This window comes from Mustelus asterias, chromosome 30 (genome assembly GCF_964213995.1).
Source record: "Mustelus asterias chromosome 30, sMusAst1.hap1.1, whole genome shotgun sequence".
Classification (NCBI taxonomy): domain Eukaryota; kingdom Metazoa; phylum Chordata; class Chondrichthyes; order Carcharhiniformes; family Triakidae; genus Mustelus; species Mustelus asterias.
In genome coordinates, this window is record NC_135830.1 from 16445043 (window position 1) to 16463808 (window position 18766).

At 44.1% G+C, this 18766-nt stretch overlaps 3 protein-coding genes across 5 annotated transcripts in view; 2 read left to right on the forward strand and 1 right to left on the reverse strand.

Annotated features, from left to right (window-relative positions):
- Positions 1 to 18766, reverse strand: part of LOC144480682 (uncharacterized) — a 121601-nt gene that overhangs the window by 88468 nt on the left and 14367 nt on the right. Inside the window, 2 exon segments of the mRNA XM_078200277.1 lie at positions 105 to 547; positions 7908 to 7916. Of these exon segments, the coding sequence (XP_078056403.1) occupies positions 105 to 547; positions 7908 to 7916 (452 nt within the window).
- On the forward strand, positions 3778 to 10024 carry LOC144480797 (uncharacterized). Of its 3 annotated transcripts, none has more exons than XM_078200396.1 (3): positions 3778 to 3840; positions 5022 to 5138; positions 8670 to 10024. In XM_078200396.1, the coding sequence occupies exon 3, from the start codon at positions 8762 to 8764 to the stop codon at positions 9629 to 9631; it is 870 nt and encodes a 289-aa protein (XP_078056522.1). In that variant the 5' UTR covers positions 3778 to 3840; positions 5022 to 5138; positions 8670 to 8761; the 3' UTR covers positions 9632 to 10024. The 3 variants fall into 3 exon arrangements, with proteins under 3 accessions (XP_078056522.1, XP_078056525.1, XP_078056523.1); XM_078200399.1 differs by having other exon boundaries at positions 3793 to 3840; positions 5022 to 5145; XM_078200397.1 differs by having other exon boundaries at positions 3819 to 4267.
- Positions 12505 to 13566, forward strand: LOC144480684 (uncharacterized). Its single transcript, XM_078200279.1, has one exon. The coding sequence runs from the start codon at positions 12664 to 12666 to the stop codon at positions 13564 to 13566; it is 903 nt and encodes a 300-aa protein (XP_078056405.1). The 5' UTR covers positions 12505 to 12663.

Below are 18766 nucleotides of genomic sequence, written 5' to 3' on the forward strand. Positions count from 1 at the left end.
GGTTTCTCTTCAGTGTGGCCTCGCTGGTGTGTCAGCAGGTTGCATAACTGAGTGAATCCCTTCCCACAGTCAGAGCAGGTGAACGGCCTCTCCCCAGTGCGAACTCTCTGGTGTACAGTGAGATGAGATGAATGTCTGAACCCAGTCCCACAATGAGAGCACCTGAATGGTTTCTCATCAGTGTGAACACGTTGATGGGACAACAGTTCCCTGGAACTTTTAAAACATTTCCCGCAGTCTGAACATTTAAAAGGTTTCTGGTCAGTGTGAACTTGCTGGTGAGCCAGCAGATGAGACAAATGAGGGAATTTCTTTCCACATCTGGAGCAGGTAAATGGTTTCTCCCCTGAGTGAACTCGCTGGTGTGTCCGTAAGTTGGATGACTGAGTGAATCCCTTCCCACACTCAGAACAGGTGAATGGTCTCTCCCCAGTGTGAACTCGCTGGTGTATAATTAGCTGGGATAAGTGACTGAATCCTTTCCCACACTCAGAGCAGCTGATTGGTCTTTCCCCAGTGTGAGCACACTGGTGAGTTTCCAGCTCAGCTGAGGAGCTGAATACTTCTGCACATTCCTCACATTTGTGCTTTGACAGATCAGATGATTGGTTGAAGCCTCGTCCACACACAGAACACGTGTATGGTTTCTCCCCACTGTGACGAATGCTTTCTCCTTCCATGTTCAAAATCCAATAACATTCAGGCTACGATATTAAGGGTGACTCCGTCAGATCCTGATGTGATGTTTTGTTTGAGACCAGACTGCAAATCCTCCCCTTCTAAAACCCTGTGAAATTGATTTAAAACAGAAAAAAGGGAGTGAGAGAGAACTCACAACAACACAAAGGCAGGTTGTCAAATTGAGCTGAATGAATCTGGTAATTTCTGGGGCCAGCAGGAGGAAAAAGTCACCATGAAGCTGCTGGATTGTCATAAAAACCCAGTTGCTTCTCCATGTGGACATGGAGAGAATGTGCAAATTCCACATAAAGTCAAATAGAAATATTCAGAATGTCACAAAGACGAGTGAACTGTCCAATTAATCCCATTCACTCTGCCAATTTACCTTCTGCAAGTATTTATCCCATTCCCTTTGAAAGTTACTATCAAACCTGCTTCTAGCACCTGTCAGTTTGTGCATTCCAGATCACATCAAATTATTGTGTAAAACAATCTCCTTATCATGCCCTAAAGTTAGGCTGTCAATTATGTTAAATCTCTGTGTCCTCTGCTTACAGACCCTCCTGCTCCTGGGAAATAGATTCTCTCCATTGACAGACCCTCCTGTTCCTGGGAAACAGTTCCTCTCCATTGACACTATCATAAATCATTTGTCATTTTAAACATCTCTATTAAATCTCCCCATCATATTCCCTGATCTAAAAACCCGCGTTTTTCCTGTCCTGAAGAATCATATGGACTCAAAATGTTAACTGTTTCTCTCTGAACAGATGCTGCAGGACCTGCCGAGGTTTTCTGTTTTTCTCCCTGATTTTCCTTCCATAATCAATCAGAAACCCTTCATGATTTTGAACATCTTGATTAAATAGGAACACACAAAGCCTGAGAAAGATACAGAGGAGAGACAGAAAGACTGAGAGAAAAATTGAGAGAGATTTTAAAAAGCAGAAAGTTGAGGTTGTCAAAGATAAAAGCTGAGAAACAGAGGAAACAAGCAACACAGAATGATATAAAATATAAAGGAGCAGGCTATCAGTTCCCGGCTATGGGGATCAGAGCGAACTCTGACTGATCCACAAACACAGCCGGTTATATCTGGGAATGGAAACTCTGAACAGAAATAATAGGCTCATTTGTAAATGTCACCACAATGTGACCTGTGAGACTCTGCCCTGACTCTGTGGACAGATATCGGCCGCATTGACAGATGTTCTCACGAGATTCTGGTCCCTGGATTTATTTTCTGCTCAGAAGTGAGATGTGAGGTTTGGAACCGGCAGCAGAGAAACAGGAAGTTGTGTTACCTGAGAATGAAACAGCCAGAGTCAGTTTGATGTTATCACCATGAACGGTCTTCCTGTCTGTGAGGGTGAACTCACCCTGACAGCATCAAGAACAACCACATAGATTGCTACTGGTCTCAGCATTACATTCACCTCCATTCCCATGTTAAACAATAAATATGCATTCTCTCTACTTTCTGACAGCCAATCTTCTATCAGAAGCAGTGCAGGGGGTAATATGTTACCCCCTGCACTACTAGCTTTTGTTTTCCATGATAACCTTTGCTGTGGCACCTTATCACATGTTTTCTGGAATTCAATTCAGCAGATCCACAGGTTCCCTTCTATCCACACGTTACTTCTTCAAAGAACTACAATTGGTTAAACACAATTTCCCTTTCATTAAACTATGCTAACTCTTCCTGATTACCTTGAGTTTTTCAAAGTGGCCAGCTATAATCTCTTTAATGATTGATTCTAACATCTTCCCCACAACAGATGTCTATCGAACTGGCCTAAATTTCCTGTCTTATGCCACCATCGTTCTTGAATTAGAGGGCTTATATTTGCTACTTTCCAGTCTGATGGAACCTCTCCAGAATCTAGGGAACTTTGGAAAATTAACACCAACAAATCTACTGTCACTATCTCATTAACCACCTTCTTAAGATGCTAGAATGAATTCCATCATGACCCAGAGACTTGTCAGTTGCAGCTCCATCAGTTTGCTCAGTACAGCTTCCCACGTCATTGTAATTTCTCCTAGTTCCTCTCTCCCTTCCACCTCCCGATTTACAGCTAGGACTGGCTGGTTTTGTATTTTCTATAGTGAAGATAGAAGCAAAGATTTGTTTATTTCATTGGCCATTTATTATCTATTATTACTCCCCATTCTCAAGAGAGCCAACACTCACCTTATTCCTCTTTTCCTTTTTAATGCCTATAGAAACTCTTGCTATTCATTTTTACATTCACAGCTAACTTCCTCTCATACTCTAATGTTTTTCTTCCAATTAACCTTTTAGTCATTCTCTGCTTTTCTTTATATTCCAGCCAATCATCTGACCTGCCGCTCACCTCTGTGTAGCTATACACTTTTCCCTTAAGTTTGATGCTTTGAGGAAGAAGGAGACAGGGAGATGGAGAGCCCTTCAAAAGGAACTATTTAAAAATAATAACAATTCGTGGGGTGCGGGCATTGCTGGCAAGACCAGCATTTGTTGCCCAACTTTTGAGATTCCCATCGGAGCTGTAAACATTTAGATTAAATCCCACCATCAAAAAATTATTTCCCAGCTGAATGTGAAAATTGACTCACTCAGTCATCCCATTTACTGATACAACAGCACAATTACACCAGAGCAAGACCACTCAAACACTTAACATTTGCAAAGGGATTTCCTCAGTAGTTAACTTTAAAAGCTCAAAGCATTTTAAATACTCCTCTTATTGGCGAGGGATAGATTAACTGTTCTGTCTATGAGGGCACAAATCACTTGTTCACCCCAACGAGTTCACATTTAAATGCAGGTGATTGTAATGTTATCAATCACACCCAGGACAGAAGTGTGCTGGAATACCTATGCTGCTTAGTTGCTGTATGAAGTGATGTAACACATTTGAACCTTGGCCTAATGGTACCAATCATAATCAGATCGCAAATCATATTTTCTATTGAACGACATGCGTTTGAATGGCGAGGTGGTTACCCAACATTCTCTGCGGGTGAGACTGTGCCCTATCCAACAGTACTGCAATTGTTACGCAAGCGGGGTACCTGGCACTGACTGGAACATGCGCAGTGTCTGACTCTGACCAGAGCATGCGCATTCCGGGCTGCGACTGGAGCTGCGAGGAGCCGGAAAGAAACAATGGAGTGAGGTTCAGTAATGGAGCCGCTGGGTGACCGGGGAGGGATAGAAGCAGCGGAATGGGCTGGGAGGCTTCATAAATACCTGTGGATGCCTCAATCCAGATAACATGTTCCCGGTATCGTTTCAAGCGGTACAGAACATGGTCGGAGCTGAGCGGCTCCAGGCCCGGGTTACCGGCCGCCATCTTTATAGGAACAATGTGCAGCAGGGCGCATACGCTGTGAGCCTGGACCGGTTACCAACTCTCCCGGATTGGACTGGAGTCTCCAGGAATTTTCTATTTGTCCAGGGAATGTGGGAATTGCTGGCTGGACCAGTATTTATTGTCCATCCCTAATTGTCCTTGAATTGAGTGGTTTGCTAGGCCATCTCAGAGGGCATTTTAAGAGGCACCCACATTGCTGTGGAGATATATTTAGACTCGAACGGGTAAGGATGGCAGATATTTTTCCTAATTCATTCACACTGTGGGTGTCCCTGGCTGGGCCAGCATTCATCACCCATTTCTATTTGTCCTTGAACTAAGTTTCAGAGGACATTTTAAGAGTCAACCACATTGCAGTGGATCTCGAGTCACATATAGACTAGACCAGGTAAGGAGAGCAGATTTCCTTCCCTCAAAGACATTAGTGAACTAGATGGGTTTTTACAACAACGAACAATGATTTCATGGTCATCAGTAGGCTTTTAGTTCCAGATTTTAATTATATTCAAAATTCACCATACCATAGGATCATAGAATCCCCGCAGTGCAGAAGGAAGCCATTTGGCCCATCACCCAGCCCTATCCGTGTAACCCTGTACATTTAGCATAGCTAGTCCACCTAACCTACACATCTTTGAACTGTGGGATTCAAACCTGCATCTCTGGAAAATTGTCTGGACATTAAAAAATATACTTTTTTGTAATTTCGTTTGAATATTTCTCTTCACTGGGTATTAAAATATTGACAATAGATAAAAGTTGTTTGGTTGACCATCAATCGTCCTGTAACGTGATGAGTCTTTTTGCTTTCCAATTGGCCTAGGAAGGCAGTGTGGAATGAGGTTGGACGATGGGGGCAACATAAAAGATGTGATAAAACCTCCAGGAATACATTTAATCACAGTTGGCGATTATGGAGTAGAGAATGTTGTGAATTTCTATCCTGGACAGACAGTGATGGTTTCTGTAAATTTACAGGGTGCTGGAAGTGGAGAATTGACAGACGCGAAACACAAATCAAACATCACATCGTGATCTGATGGAGTCACTCGAAAAAATCAGGACCTGGATATCAGCAGCTTCTGAATGTGGAAGGTAACAGGTTTGTCGATTCTGTCTGAGAGAGAAGATTTCAGGTCTCAGTGTGACTGGAAAAGCCCTGAGATTCACAAATCCTGGAGAACTGTGCTTGGTTCTGAGCAACATACCTTAGGAAGGACAGAATGGCTTTGGAGGGAGTGTAGCACAGATTTGCCTGAGTGATATTTGAACTCCCCAGGTTAAATCACAAGGTGAGATTACAGGAAGTCATTATAGCACAGAGGAGGCCATTTGGCCCATTGAGTCCATGTCATCTGTCTAGAGCAATCCAGTCCCATTCCCCTGCTCTATCCTCATATCTTTGCAGATTTCTTTTCCTCCAATGTCTATCCAATTTCCTTTTGAAATTATTCATCATGTCCATTTCCACCCCAATCATGGGCAGCAAGTTTTGGGTCATTAGCCCTCACTGTCTAAAAACACTCTTCCTCACATCTCCTGTACTAAAGAACAAAACAAAGAACAAAGAAAATTATAGTGCAGGAACAGGCCCTTTGGCCCTCCAAGCCTGCATCACCTTGCTGCCTGACTGAACTAAAACCCCCTACCCTTCCAGGGACCATATCCCTCTATTCCCATCCTATTCATGTATTTGTCAAGACACCCCTTAAAAGTCACTATCAGATCTGCTTCCACTACCTCACCCGGCAGTGAGTTCCAAGCACCCACCACCCTCTGTGTAAAAAAACTTGCCTCGTACATTTCCTTTAAAACTTGCCCCTCGCACCTAAACCTGTGACCCCTAATAATTGACTCTTCCACCCTGGGAAAAAGCTTCTGATTATCCACTCTATCCATGCCCCTCATAATCTTGTAGACTTGTATCAAGTCATCCCTCAACCTCCATCGTTCCAGTGAGAATAAACCAAGTTTCTCCAACCTCTCCTCATAGCTAATGCCCTCCATACCAGGCAACATCCTGATAAATCTTTTCTGTACCTTCTCCAAAGCCTCCACATCCTTCTGGTAGTGTGGCGACCAGAATTGAACACTATATTCCAAGTGTGGCCTAACCAAGGTTCTATAAAGCTGCAACATTACTTGCCAATTTTTAATCTCAATGCCCTGGCCGATGAAGACAAGCACGCTATTTGCCTTCTTGACTACCTTCTCCACCTGCATTGCCACTTTCAGTAACCTGTGTGCCTGTACACCCAGATCCCTCTGCCTATCAATACCCTTAAGGGTTCTGCCATTTACTGTAAAGGAGCATTTGAGTTGATGTAACATTGAGATTCGCAAAATGTTGAGCAATCATGTAGACTTTGCTCATGTTTAATGAGAAAGATCCAACAGTGTTTCGGCCCGATTTCGAACCGGGCACATTTCGTGTGTGAAGCGAACGTGATAACACGACAGAAACAACTGTTTACATACAAATTAGGAGCAGCAGTCGGCCACTCGGCCCCGCTCTCCCATTCAGTAAGATTGTGGCTGATCTCATTTTAATCTCAACTTCACGTTCCTGCCTACTCCCGATAACCTTCCACCTCCTTGCTTATCAAGAATCTATCCAGCTCTGCTGTAAGATATTCAAGGACTCTGCCTCAACCACCTTTGCAGGAAGAATATTCCAAAGTCTCACAATCCTTTGAGAAAAAAAATCCTCATCTCTAATTTAGACGGGTGACCCCTTACTTTGTGGTGCCGAGTTTAAAATTCTCCCACAAGAGGAAATGTCCTTTCCACATCCACCCTGTCAAGTCCCCTCAGGATCTTATATGGTTCAATCAAGGTTTTACCCAAAACCTTAAATCTGTCCCCCTGGTCCTTGTACGATCAGCAAATGGAAACAGATTTTCTTTATCCACCTGATCGAAACCTGTCAGAATCTTGTGTACCTGAATCAAATCTCCCCTCAACTTCCTTTACTGGAACCATTCCGGTAAATCTCTGCACCTTCTCAAGGATCTTTATATCCTTCCTGAAGAGCGGGGACCAGAGCTTTATAAATATTCAGAATAACTTCCCTGTTTATATATCAATATCACACTTTATGAAGCTCGGGGTCAAATTTGCTTTGCTAATTACTCTCTTAATATGTCTTGTAGAAATACAAAATCCCTCTCCTTCACCTCTTTCTCCTCCCAGAGAGGCCAGTTGGGTTTTTGTGACAATCCGGCAGTTTTCATGGTCAATGTTTCTCAGCGCCGACCCCACAAATTCCCAGATTCATTCAGATCAATTTGACAAGCTGCCTGTGTGTTTCTGTGGGCTCTCTCTCTCTCACTCCGTGTCTCCTGTTTTAAATCAGTTTTACAGGGTGTTAGAAGGGGAGAGTTTGACAAGCTGCCTGTGTGTTTCTGTGGGCTCTCTCTCTCTCACTCCGTGTCTCCTGTTTTAAATCAGTTTTACAGGGTGTTAGAAGGGGAGAGTTTGACAAGCTGCCTGTGTGTTTCTGTGGGCTCTCTCTCTCTCACTCCGTGTCTCCTGTTTTAAATCAGTTTTGATGTGGAGATGCCGGCGTTGGACTGGGGTAAACACAGTAAGAAGTTTAACAACACCAGGTTAAAGTCCAACAGGTTTATTTGGTAGCAAAAGCCAACGTTGTCTACCTGATACGCTGCAAGAAAGGATGTCCCGAGGCATGGTACATTGGGGAAACTATGCAGACGCTGCGACAACGGATGAATGAACACCGCTCGACAATCACCAGGCAAGACTGTTCTCTTCCTGTTGGGGAGCACTTCAGCGGTCACGGGCATTCGGCCTCTGATATTCGGGTAAGCGTTCTCCAAGGCGGCCTTCGCAACACACGACAGCGCAGAGTCGCTGAGCAGAAACTGATAGCCAGGTTCCGCACACACAAGGACGGCCTCAACCGGGATATTGGGTTTATGTCACACTATTTCACATAAATATTTCTGCTTTTTTCCTCCTGAGTCTTTATCATGCGATCCTAGAATCAGAATTTATGTCACACTATTTGTAACTCCCACAGTTGCGTGGACCTGCAGAGTTTCACTGGCTGTCTTGTCTGGAGACAATACACATCTTTTTAGCCTGTCTTGATGCTCTCTCCACTCCCATTGTTTTGTTTCTTAAAGACTGGATTAGTTGTAAGTATTCGCATTCCAACCATTATTCATGTAAATTGAGTCTGTGTCTTATAAGTTCTGTTTGTGAACAGAATTCCCACTCACCTGAAGAAGGGGCTCAGAGCCTCGAAAGCTTGTGTGGCTTTTGCTACCAAATAAACCTGTTGGACTTTAACCTGGTGTTGTTAAACTTCTTATTAAATCAGTTTTACAGGGTGTTAGAAGGGGAGAGTTTGACAAGCTGCCTGTGTGTTTCTGTGGGCTCTCTCTCTCTCACTCCGTGTCTCCTGTTTTAAATCAGTTTTACAGGGTGTTAGAAGGGGAGAGTTTGACAAGCTGCCTGTGTGTTTCTGTGGGCTCTCTCTCTCTCACTCCGTGTCTCCTGTTTTAAATCAGTTTTACAGGGTGTTAGAAGGGGAGAGTTTGACAAGCTGCCTGTGTGTTTCTGTGGGCTCTCTCTCACTCCGTGTCTCCTGTTTTAAATCAGTTTTACAGGGTATCAGAAGTGGAGAGTTTGCCGCTGGGAAGCTCACGGAGTGGCTCAATTTATCGTAACTTTGATATCATCAGATTTGGAACATGGAAGGAAAAAGCACATTTCACAGTGGGAAGAATCCGTACACGTGTTGTGTGTGTGGACACGGCTTCAGACAATCATCTGACCTCTGGAGACACAATTGCAGTCACACTGAGGAGAAACTGTGGAAATGTGGTGACTGTGGGAAGGGATTCATTTCCCCATCCAAGCTGGAAATGCATTGGCGCAGTCACACTGGGGAGAGGCCATTTACCTGCCCCACATGTGGGAAGGGATTCACTCAGTCATCCTCTCTGTTCACACACCAGCGAGTTCACTCCAGCGAGAGACCATTCACCTGCTCCGAGTGTGGGAAGGGATTCACTATTTCAGCCCACCTGCTGAGTCACCAGCGAGTTCACACTGAGGAGAGACCTTTCAAATGTCCAGACTGTGGAAAGTGCTATAAAAGTTCTGGGGAGCTGATGCGCCATCAACGTGTTCACACTGATGAGAGACCGTTCCGGTGCTCTCACTGTGGGACTGGGTTCAGACGATCGTCTGACCTCACTGTTCACCAGCGGGTTCACTCTGGGGAGAGACCGTTCACCTGCTCTGAGTGTGGGAAGGGATTCATTCAGTCATCTGACCTGCTGAAACACCAGCGAGTTCACACTGGGGAGAGGCCATTTATCTGCTCTGAATGTGGGAAGGGATTCACTACCTCATCGATCCTGCTGACACACCAGCGAGTTCACACAGACAAGAAACCTTTTAAATGTCCAAACTGTGAGAAATGCTACAAAACCTCTGAGAAACTGATGTCCCATCAACGTGTTCACACTGACGAGAGACCTTTCAGATGCTCTCACTGTGGGACTGCGTTCAGACAAATCAACTCAACTAACTGCACACCAGCGAGTTCACACTGACCAGAGACCTTTTAAATGCCCAGACTGTGAGAAGTGCTATAAACGTTCTGGGGAACTGACGCGACATCAACGTGTTCACACTGATTCAGGTGCTCTCACTGTGGGACTGGTGCGATCTTGTGCGATCTTCTCAACTCTCTGTACACCAACGAATTCACACTGGGGAGAGACCATTCACCTGCTCTGAGTGTGGGAATGAATGTACGACTTCATCCCACCTGCTGAGACTCCAGTGAGTTCACAAGTAACGACAGTGATTGGATGTTGCTGTTACTCACATTCAGGATTGAACCATCTTCATTAGGGTCCGTTTACACTGGTAATAAACCCCAACCACTTTAGGGGCTAATATTCTCACTAAAAGTCAAATAAATCAGCTTTGCGTCAAACTCACACACTGTGTTGACTCTTTTTAATATCTCAAACATAATAACAGATAACACATACATGGCCACTCTCCTCACTGTGAATCCTTCAATCTTTTCCAGGCTGTGTAACTGGTCAAAGCTCTTTCCACAGTCAGTTCACTGGAATACTCTCACTCGAGTGTATGTGTCTCAGTGATTTTCCAGTCACGCTGATGTTTAAACAGTTTGAAGGAACAGACAAACATTTCCCATTCTAGTTTCAAATGCCGATGGTATTCAGATCCTGAATAATTGGGTGACTCTGTCAGATCCTAACGTCATGTTTGTTGAGATTTGTGTCTGTAAATTCTCCCCTTCTAATAACCTGTGAAAGAAATTCACAAAAATCATTGCTGTCAGTACAGGATAAAAACTCAGAACAGACAATTCTAGTTTCTGTGGAACATTTTTTCCTCTCATTCTTGAAAATTTGTAAATCTCCATCCCAAACACTCTCCCTCCATTCTCACTTTGCTGGACCTGAAATAGACATTGTCCTGAGGGTGCTGATTCATCCTAATCGACAGATCCGTGCTGACTGTTTCATGTACAGGACACATATTCCTGAAATCTTCACACAGGCTTGTGTCTAAGCATATCAAAAATTTGCATATTTAGTGAAGTAAAAATGTATGCAATATTCAGAACTCTATTACATGATTAGAGATACAGATGGGTGCGGAAGAACTTGACTTAGGGAGCAAGCAATCATGTTCTGGAACTCACTGACGATGAGAGTGGTGGAAGTGGAGACGACCAGTGATTTCAAAATAAAATTGGTCGGGCACTTGAAGGAATTAAACATACTGGGGAACAGGGATATCGAGGAAAAATGGCACTGAGTGGATTCCCCGACAGAGACTTGGCACGGACTCAAGTTGCTGAATTGATTTATCTTGTGCTCTGATGACTCTTTGACTGGAAAATATACAGTGTAGTTACAACATCAACTGTAATACAAATCCATAAATAACATACCTATTATGCACCATATAGTAAGAAGTATCACAACACCAGGTTAAAGTCCAACAGGTTTATTTGGAATCACAAGCTTTCAGAGTGCTGCCTCTTCATCAGGTGAGAAGGAGCAGCGCTCTGAAAGCTCGTGATTCCAAATAAACCCGTTGGATTTTAACCAGGTGTAGTGAGCCTTCTTACTGTGCCCACCCCAGTCCAACACCGGCATCTCCACATCATATGCACCATATAACAACACCAGACATATTAATGTTGTTATGATCCTCATGGTCACCTTATAATAAGCAAATTCCCACAAATCACAATGGAATAAACTGAAAGACAATGTTTCATTTTTTTAAAAATTTACTTTAAAAATTAATCTAAAATTAACATCACTGATCATGCATTAAGAAACAGTATTTGAATAGACAAGATAAATTACACTTTAAAAAGCTCAGACAATAAAAACAGGTTCCACAAAATCACAAACCCCCTCAGTATATTTAGCTCTAATTCCAGTTCCAGAGAATTTCTCTGTCTCTGTATTTCCCAGGGGGAGAAAGAAAGTGTTTTCCTCACAGATGTTGTCCAGAGGATGAAGTTTGAGTCTGTGTGTGAAGTTTGAGTCTGTGTGTGAAGTTTGAGTCTGTGGTGAAGTTTGAGTCTGTGTGTGAAGTTTGAGTCTGTGTGTGAAGTTTGAGTCTGTGTGTGAAGTTTGAGTCTGTGGTGAAGTTTGAGTCTGTGTGTGAAGTTTGAGTCTGTGGTGAAGTTTGAGTCTGTGGTGAAGTTTGAGTCTGTGTGTGAAGTTTGAGTCTGTGTGTGAAGTTTGAGTCTGTGTGTGAAGTTTGAGTCTGTGTGTGAAGTTTGAGTCTGTGGTGAAGCTACAAACAGAAGCTGTTCTGTTTCAAATCAAACTGCGGGACTTGGAAGAAAATGATGGGAAGAGATTTTGCAAAGTCCCCTCCCCCACTCCATCAGCTGGCAGCCCAGCACGCAGGCGCAGAGAGCGCTGAGCCCAGCTGTCCGGAGCAGGTGCAGAGAGCGCTGCTGAGCCGAGCTGTCCGGAGCAGGCGCAGAGAGCGCTGCTGAGCCGAGCTGTCCGGAGCAGGCGCAGTGCGGCTGCCGCCAGCGGTCGCTCTCGATCTCTTTTTGGAGCCGCAGGAGAGAGAGGGGGGAGGGGAAGATCACCGAGCGGCTTCTCGCTCTGGCCGGAGCCGCCAGCCGGTTGCCTGGAAACCTTGGCTGGAGGAGGTGCAGGGGGAGGGGAACAATGGGGGGGGGGGGGAGGGGGGGCTCCCGGGTCGGCGAGCCGGGCCTGCGCCATGGAACCCCGACACGTCACTGCGGAGCCGAGTAATTCCTATTGGCTGATTCAGGCAGCGCTCCATTGTGACGTCTCAATGCGGAAGTTGGCCACCGAGCTTCAGATTAAAGCTTCCACTTCGATTTGAAAAGACTTCGGCCATCAGTGAGTGGAAAAGCAGCAACACACTGCCACACCCGAGTGAGAGTGTTCCAGTGCACTGACTAAAGAGCTTTAACCAGTTACACAGCCTGAATAAATATCACACCATTCACAGCAGGGAGAGACGGTACCCGTGTTCTGTGTGTGGACAAGGCTTCAACTGATTGGCCACCCAAGGGAGAGGCAAGGACACCTGCACCATGGAGAAACCATGGAAATGTGCAGACTGTGGAAAGAGATACAGATACCCCTCTCTGCTCGATGCTCATCGGCGCAGCCACACTGGGGAGAGGCCATTCATCTGCTCTCAGTGTGGGGAGGGATTCGCTCTGTTGCCCAGCCTGCTGACACACAAGCGAGTTCACACCGGAGAGAGACCGTTCACCTGCTCTCAGTGTGGAAAGGGATTCACTGTGTTATCCACTTTGCAGAGACACCAGCGAATTCACACTGGGGAGAGGCTGTTTATCTGCTCTCGGTGTAGGAAGGGATTCAACCAGTTATCCAATCTATGGACACACATGCGAATTCACACTGGGGAGAGGCCATTCATCTGCTCTCGTTGTGGGAAGAGATTCACTCGGTCATCCGACCTGCGGACACATCAGCACGTTCACACCGGGGAGAGGCCATTCACCTGCTCTCAGTGTGGGAAGGGATTCACTCGGTCATCCGACCTGCGGACACACCAGCGAGTTCACACTGGGGAGAGGCCATTCACCTGCTCTCAGTGTGGGAAGAGATTCACTCGGTCATCCGAGCTGCGGACACACCAGCGAGTTCACACTGGGGAGAGGCCATTTACCTGCTCTCAGTGTGGGAAGGGTTTCAGTCACTTATCCACCCAGCAGAAACACCAGCACATTCACACTGGAGAGAGGCCGTTCACCTGCTCACAGTGTGGGAAGAGATTCACTCAGTCATCCCACCTGCGGAGACACCAGCGAGTTCACACTGGGGAGAGGCCATTTACCTGCTCTCAGTGTGGGAAGGGTTTCAGTCAGTTATCCAACCTGCAGAGACACCAGCGAATTCACATGGAGAGAGACCATTCACCTGCTCTGAGTGTGGGAAGGAATTCACTCAGTTATCCCACCTGTTGAGACATCAGTGAGGTTACACTGGGGAGAAACTGTCCACCTGCTCAGTGTATAAAAAGTGTTCGGAATTTCATCACAGCTGCTGAGGCACCAACAAGTTCACAGGGGTTGGATTCTGCTGTTATTGTTTCTGCTCTCAATTACATCCAGGACTGCATTTTGTTCATTCTCACAGTTGGTCAATGGGGAGGGTCGGAGGGTTTCTTTCTGCTGGACTGGCCGGTCTCACAACTTTACCTCCAGTGAGCTGATGTTCTTTGAGTCTTGTTGCGAATACCTTGTTTTAAATTTCAGAGTGACCGGGTGTGAGGAAATTGAGAGATATTTAGTCAGCATTTCTGTTTGAAACTCCCCCAGATGCCCATCTCATTTCCTTTGTAATTGTTTATTGTCTCCACTTCCTCCTCCCTCGTAGGCAGTGAGTTCCAGGTCATTACCATTCGCTGCATCAAAATATTCTTCCTCACATCCCTCCCTACATCTCTGACCTGAAACTTTTAATCTGTGTCCCCCTCGTACTTGTCCCATCAGCTAATGGGAACAGCTTTTCTTTGTCCACCTTATCTAAACCTGTCAGAATCTTGTCCACCTCTATCAAATCTCACCTCAACCTCCTTTGCTCCAAGGGAAAAAACCCCAGCCTGACATTGACAATAAAGAACAAACTAACAGAATATGTTAGTACCTGAAACCAAATGGGAATGTTTAATTCCTGTTTTAAAAATATTGTGAATATATTGTCCTGGACAATAAAGGAATTGGAATAACTCACCTTGGGAGTGGTAGAATGGAATATGTCAATCTGGTATCCATCTACAGTCCAGTGAAAGTTTGGAATGTGTAGCTGGAAATCCCTCCCTAACAGCACTGTGGGTGTACCTACACCTCAGGCATTATAACAGTTCAGGAAGGCAGTGTTGGGGTTGACCATGGCCGAGGCAGCTACATACAGCCACATATTCTGTTATAATTGAAGGACAGCAGATTGAATGTGAGGCATTATGGGACTGGACTATCTTGACCACATTCCTGTGACTGCTCAGTTTCTGCAATCATGAACCATTAAAGCTGCTTAGCAGGGCCCCGACAGAGGACCTGGTGAGAATATTTACTCAGAATGAGTTAGAATTAAACTTATTCCAGGACCGGCTGATGTTCAGCGGCTGAGATACCCAAATCTGTGAAGAGGAGGTCTGACCAATCAACAAACAGTGGCAGATAGTTGGTTAAGAAGTTAAAAAGCGTTCTCAGGCATTGTTTAATTTATTTTACCCCAAATTTGTGATAAGAACTGTGAGGGACATGTGACCCGTTAGTCGGTGAAGTAACGGTATACTCCAAATAGCACTGGACTGAAAAGCAGACCTCTGAGAGTAGATTCTAATGGTTATAATCCGACCCAAGCATGGCCAGTGAAAAAGTCAGAGCTCGAGTGAGGACTGGACAGATCTCTTACCTGCTATTTGGAAACGAAGAACAAGAAACTTATCGATAAAATTATTAGAATAGAGCCAACATTTTGAGTCTGGAAGACATTTCATAACAGCTCTTATGAAGGGTCATCCATACCTGAAACATTGGCTCCATTCTATCTCCACAGATGCTGCCAGACCTGCTGAGCTTTTCCAGTATTTTCTGTTGTTGTTTCAGATTCCAGCATCCGCAGTATTTAACTTTTATGATAAAATTATTAGTTCTGATTGGAAACCCCACGACCCTCCCGCAAAACAGAGGGAGTGGTGGCAAAGGGAGAAAAAGGATAAGGATGATAAAGTCTGGGTTCTGATTTTCTGAGCCCATGTAGAATAAACAAAATGAGTGAAGCAGTTTATAAAGAACTGAAGTTACCCATCCCTAACAAAAACTGATCAAATAAAAATAATTAGGTTGTGGAATATAACAAAAAAATTAAGAGATGAAGTTTACAATCGAGTTTGTTTTGATTTTTATACTTGTGTAAAGTGGTATTATTGTGTGCCAATTTTTTTCTGCTCACTCCCCATCCCTTTAGGTTCTGTAGAAAAGTTAACCCTTTCAGCAGACAGTTCATTTCTTTTCAAATCATCTGAAAACTCATGTCTATTTTAGTTTATAATTGAAGATTTATGGGAATTGGCTAAGATGGGCTTTCGACATTTTTAAAGTATAAAGAAGTGGTCTTGAGAAGCCAATTTGGTAGAGAGAGGTGGAGGGAGATATGTTTACAGAGAGGTGTTGAGAGGTGTTGAGAGCTGTTGGTTTTACAAGTTATCCATGTTTTTGGAGCGGTCACTTCATGTCCTGGTCTGAGAGGGATGGAGAGAAGCCTGTTCAATTGTTAATGTTAAACTTTCTATATTAACTGTTAATCGACACTGTTTTTTATCTTTCTGACTTGTTACATTTTTAATGGTTAATTAACTTTCTGAATTCACCATTTAAAGTGTTCTTTCTTGCCACATGGTTAAGACACTGGAACCTGGCGTGATTTATGATTAGGGAGGTTATTGTAAACAAGAGAACCCCATAAATCTCGATACAAATAGATTAAACTTCTTACAAATGGAATGCAATCCTTTATTATGAGAGAAATTGAACAAAGAAGTAAAGATGTTGTACTTCAGTTATACAGGGTGTTGCTGAGACTGCATCTTGAACACTGGGTGCAGCTTTGTCTCCTATTTAAGAAATGATACAAACGCATTGAAAGTGGTTCAGAGGAGGTTTAATAATTGCTTCCCAATTCTTGACCCTCACAGGATAAATTTTGTCCGATTTTCCTTGTATTCACCTCTGACAAAGAATCATCCTGACTCAAAATGTTGTCTCTATTCTCTCTCTGCAGATGCTGTCAGACTTGCTGAGATTGTCCAGCATTTTCTGTTTATATTTCAGATTCCAGCAGCAGCAGAATTTTGCCTTTATACCAATTCTTGTTGGTAAGGGAATCTAAAGTATCGGCTGTAGAATGACAGTGTGGAATGCAACACAAACAGATCAGCCATGATCTCAATCAATGGTGGAGCAAACTCAAAGGGCCAAATGGCCGACTTCTGCTCTGATGTCGAATGTTGGTCGCAATTTCCTGAGAATTGCGAAGTAAGGCTGGAAGATTCACCTTGCTTGTGTTAAAACCATCACTGTGAAATTCAGTTCTGGGATTAAAGGTTGCCAGACTGGAAAAGGAAAACAATGGAAATACACTTTTGGGGAGTGAAAAGTCACCTTGCCGGACACATTCTTGGAGAATTGAGTGTCAACATTCCAAGGCAGAGTAAAACATAACCATTGAGTGGGATATTTGAGTGTGTTGAGAGTAAAAGGGCAAAGTTCAACTTTACAGCTTAAGAGCTGTTTCTACAAAAAGTGTTTACTCATTGTTGCTTCCAGTTTGTCGGAGTAAAAGTCATAAAACTTGAAGTTTTGTCTTGTGATTCTTTCATTTACTCAATGGGTTTAAATTCATTTCTTTAAATTATTGATCATTACAGAGATCTTAATAATTCATTTAAAGCCCCAAGTTTCGACATCCCATTTGAGCCTGGGGCACCTTTCTGTCTCTCTATTGCTCGTGTCAATGAGAGCCAGGCGACGGAGCTGAGGGCTGAATTTAGCTGAGAATAACGAGGCCTGCGCCCCAGTTGGGAAACTGCCATGGGGATCGCACTAATAGAGAGACTGGGAGGTGCTGGAGGACTGAGTGGGAAATGGGCCTCCAACCAATTGTTATATCTGTCTCTCAGAGCGAAAGAGAAACCTGTCTCTTTAAATACATATACAGGGAAAAGGCTGCACTGAAATCTGTCCCTTTTAACCTGCACAGAAGCAGGAGGCTGAGAATGACAGGCTGCAGGAGGAGTCCATTCAGCCCATCGTGCCCCTGCTATCTCTTTGAAAGGACTCTCTGATTCATCCAACTGCTCTGTTCTTTCCCCACAGCCCTGCAAATTCTTCCCATTCAAGTCTTTACCCGTTGGAAAGATTCTATTGAATCTGCTTTCAGGCAGATCAGAACAACTCGCTGTGTCAAACAATAAAATAAAATCTCATCTCCCCCTCTGGCTCCTTTGCCAATTACCTTAGAGGGAGTCACTTTCTGTTAAAGAGCCTGCCAACCCCTCTCACCTGCTTTCCCGAAAGTGCATCAATATAGTCAGAAAAAGTCCAGCAAAATCAAATTTTTACTGATAAAAGTTTATTAATGAAACAGAACATGGTTAAAACAAACAGAAAGTGACTTGAGGATCAAAGACAACCAGAGTAAAAGGATGTTCACAATGTTCTGGACACAAATTGTTTCTCTTTAATTCACCTGCAGCCTGTTCCCTGTCCTCTTTGTGGAACACCTCCGCTCAGTCCACAAGCATGACCCTGACCTTCCGCTTGCTTGCCATTAGAATTCACCACCTTGCTCTCACACTCACATTACTGTCCTCGGCCTGCTGCAATGTTCCGGAGAAGCCCAACACAAGCTGGGCAAACAGCCCCTCATCTTCCGATGAGGCACTTTACAGACTTCTGGACTCAACATTGAGTTCAACAACTTCACACCCTGAACTCTCTCCTACATTTTGATTTGTTTTTTATTTGCCGAGTGCCAGTCTGCATCTTGTTTTCATGTTTTTTTGCTTCCAGACAGAGCTGTCCTTTATTCTACCATTAACACTTACTCTGGGCCAATGCTTTGTTTCTTTACGATGTGGAGATGCCGGCGTTGGACTGGGGTAAACACATGAAGAGTTTTAACAACACCAGGTTCCTGTTGGACTTTAACCTGCTGTTGTTAAATCTTCTTATTGTTTCTTTCCAACAACCATTACCTCTCCCTTTGCCTTTTGTTCCGGGACATTTTTGTCATTTAATCTCACCCGCCCTCTAACCAATCCCTGACTTTCCCTTTTGTTCTCCCTGCCCCTCCCCCCTTTCTCACCAGCATCAAACCCATTACATTTCTCCCTCTCTTTAGTTCTGAAGTAGAGTTACATTGGACGTGAAACATTAACTCTGTTTCTCTCTCCACAGATGCTGCCAGACCTGCTGCGTTTTTTCAGTTCTTTCTGTATTTATTTTAAATCTACCTTAGTCGTAGGAAAAGCACTCTTTACTATCCAGGATAAAAAAATGTCCTTCATCAGTTTTTGTGGATCATTTCAGTGGAAATGTGCTCTCCCAGGCTCAAAGAGCATCAGCCCATTGGAAGCAAAGTTGTGAGACCGGCCAGTCC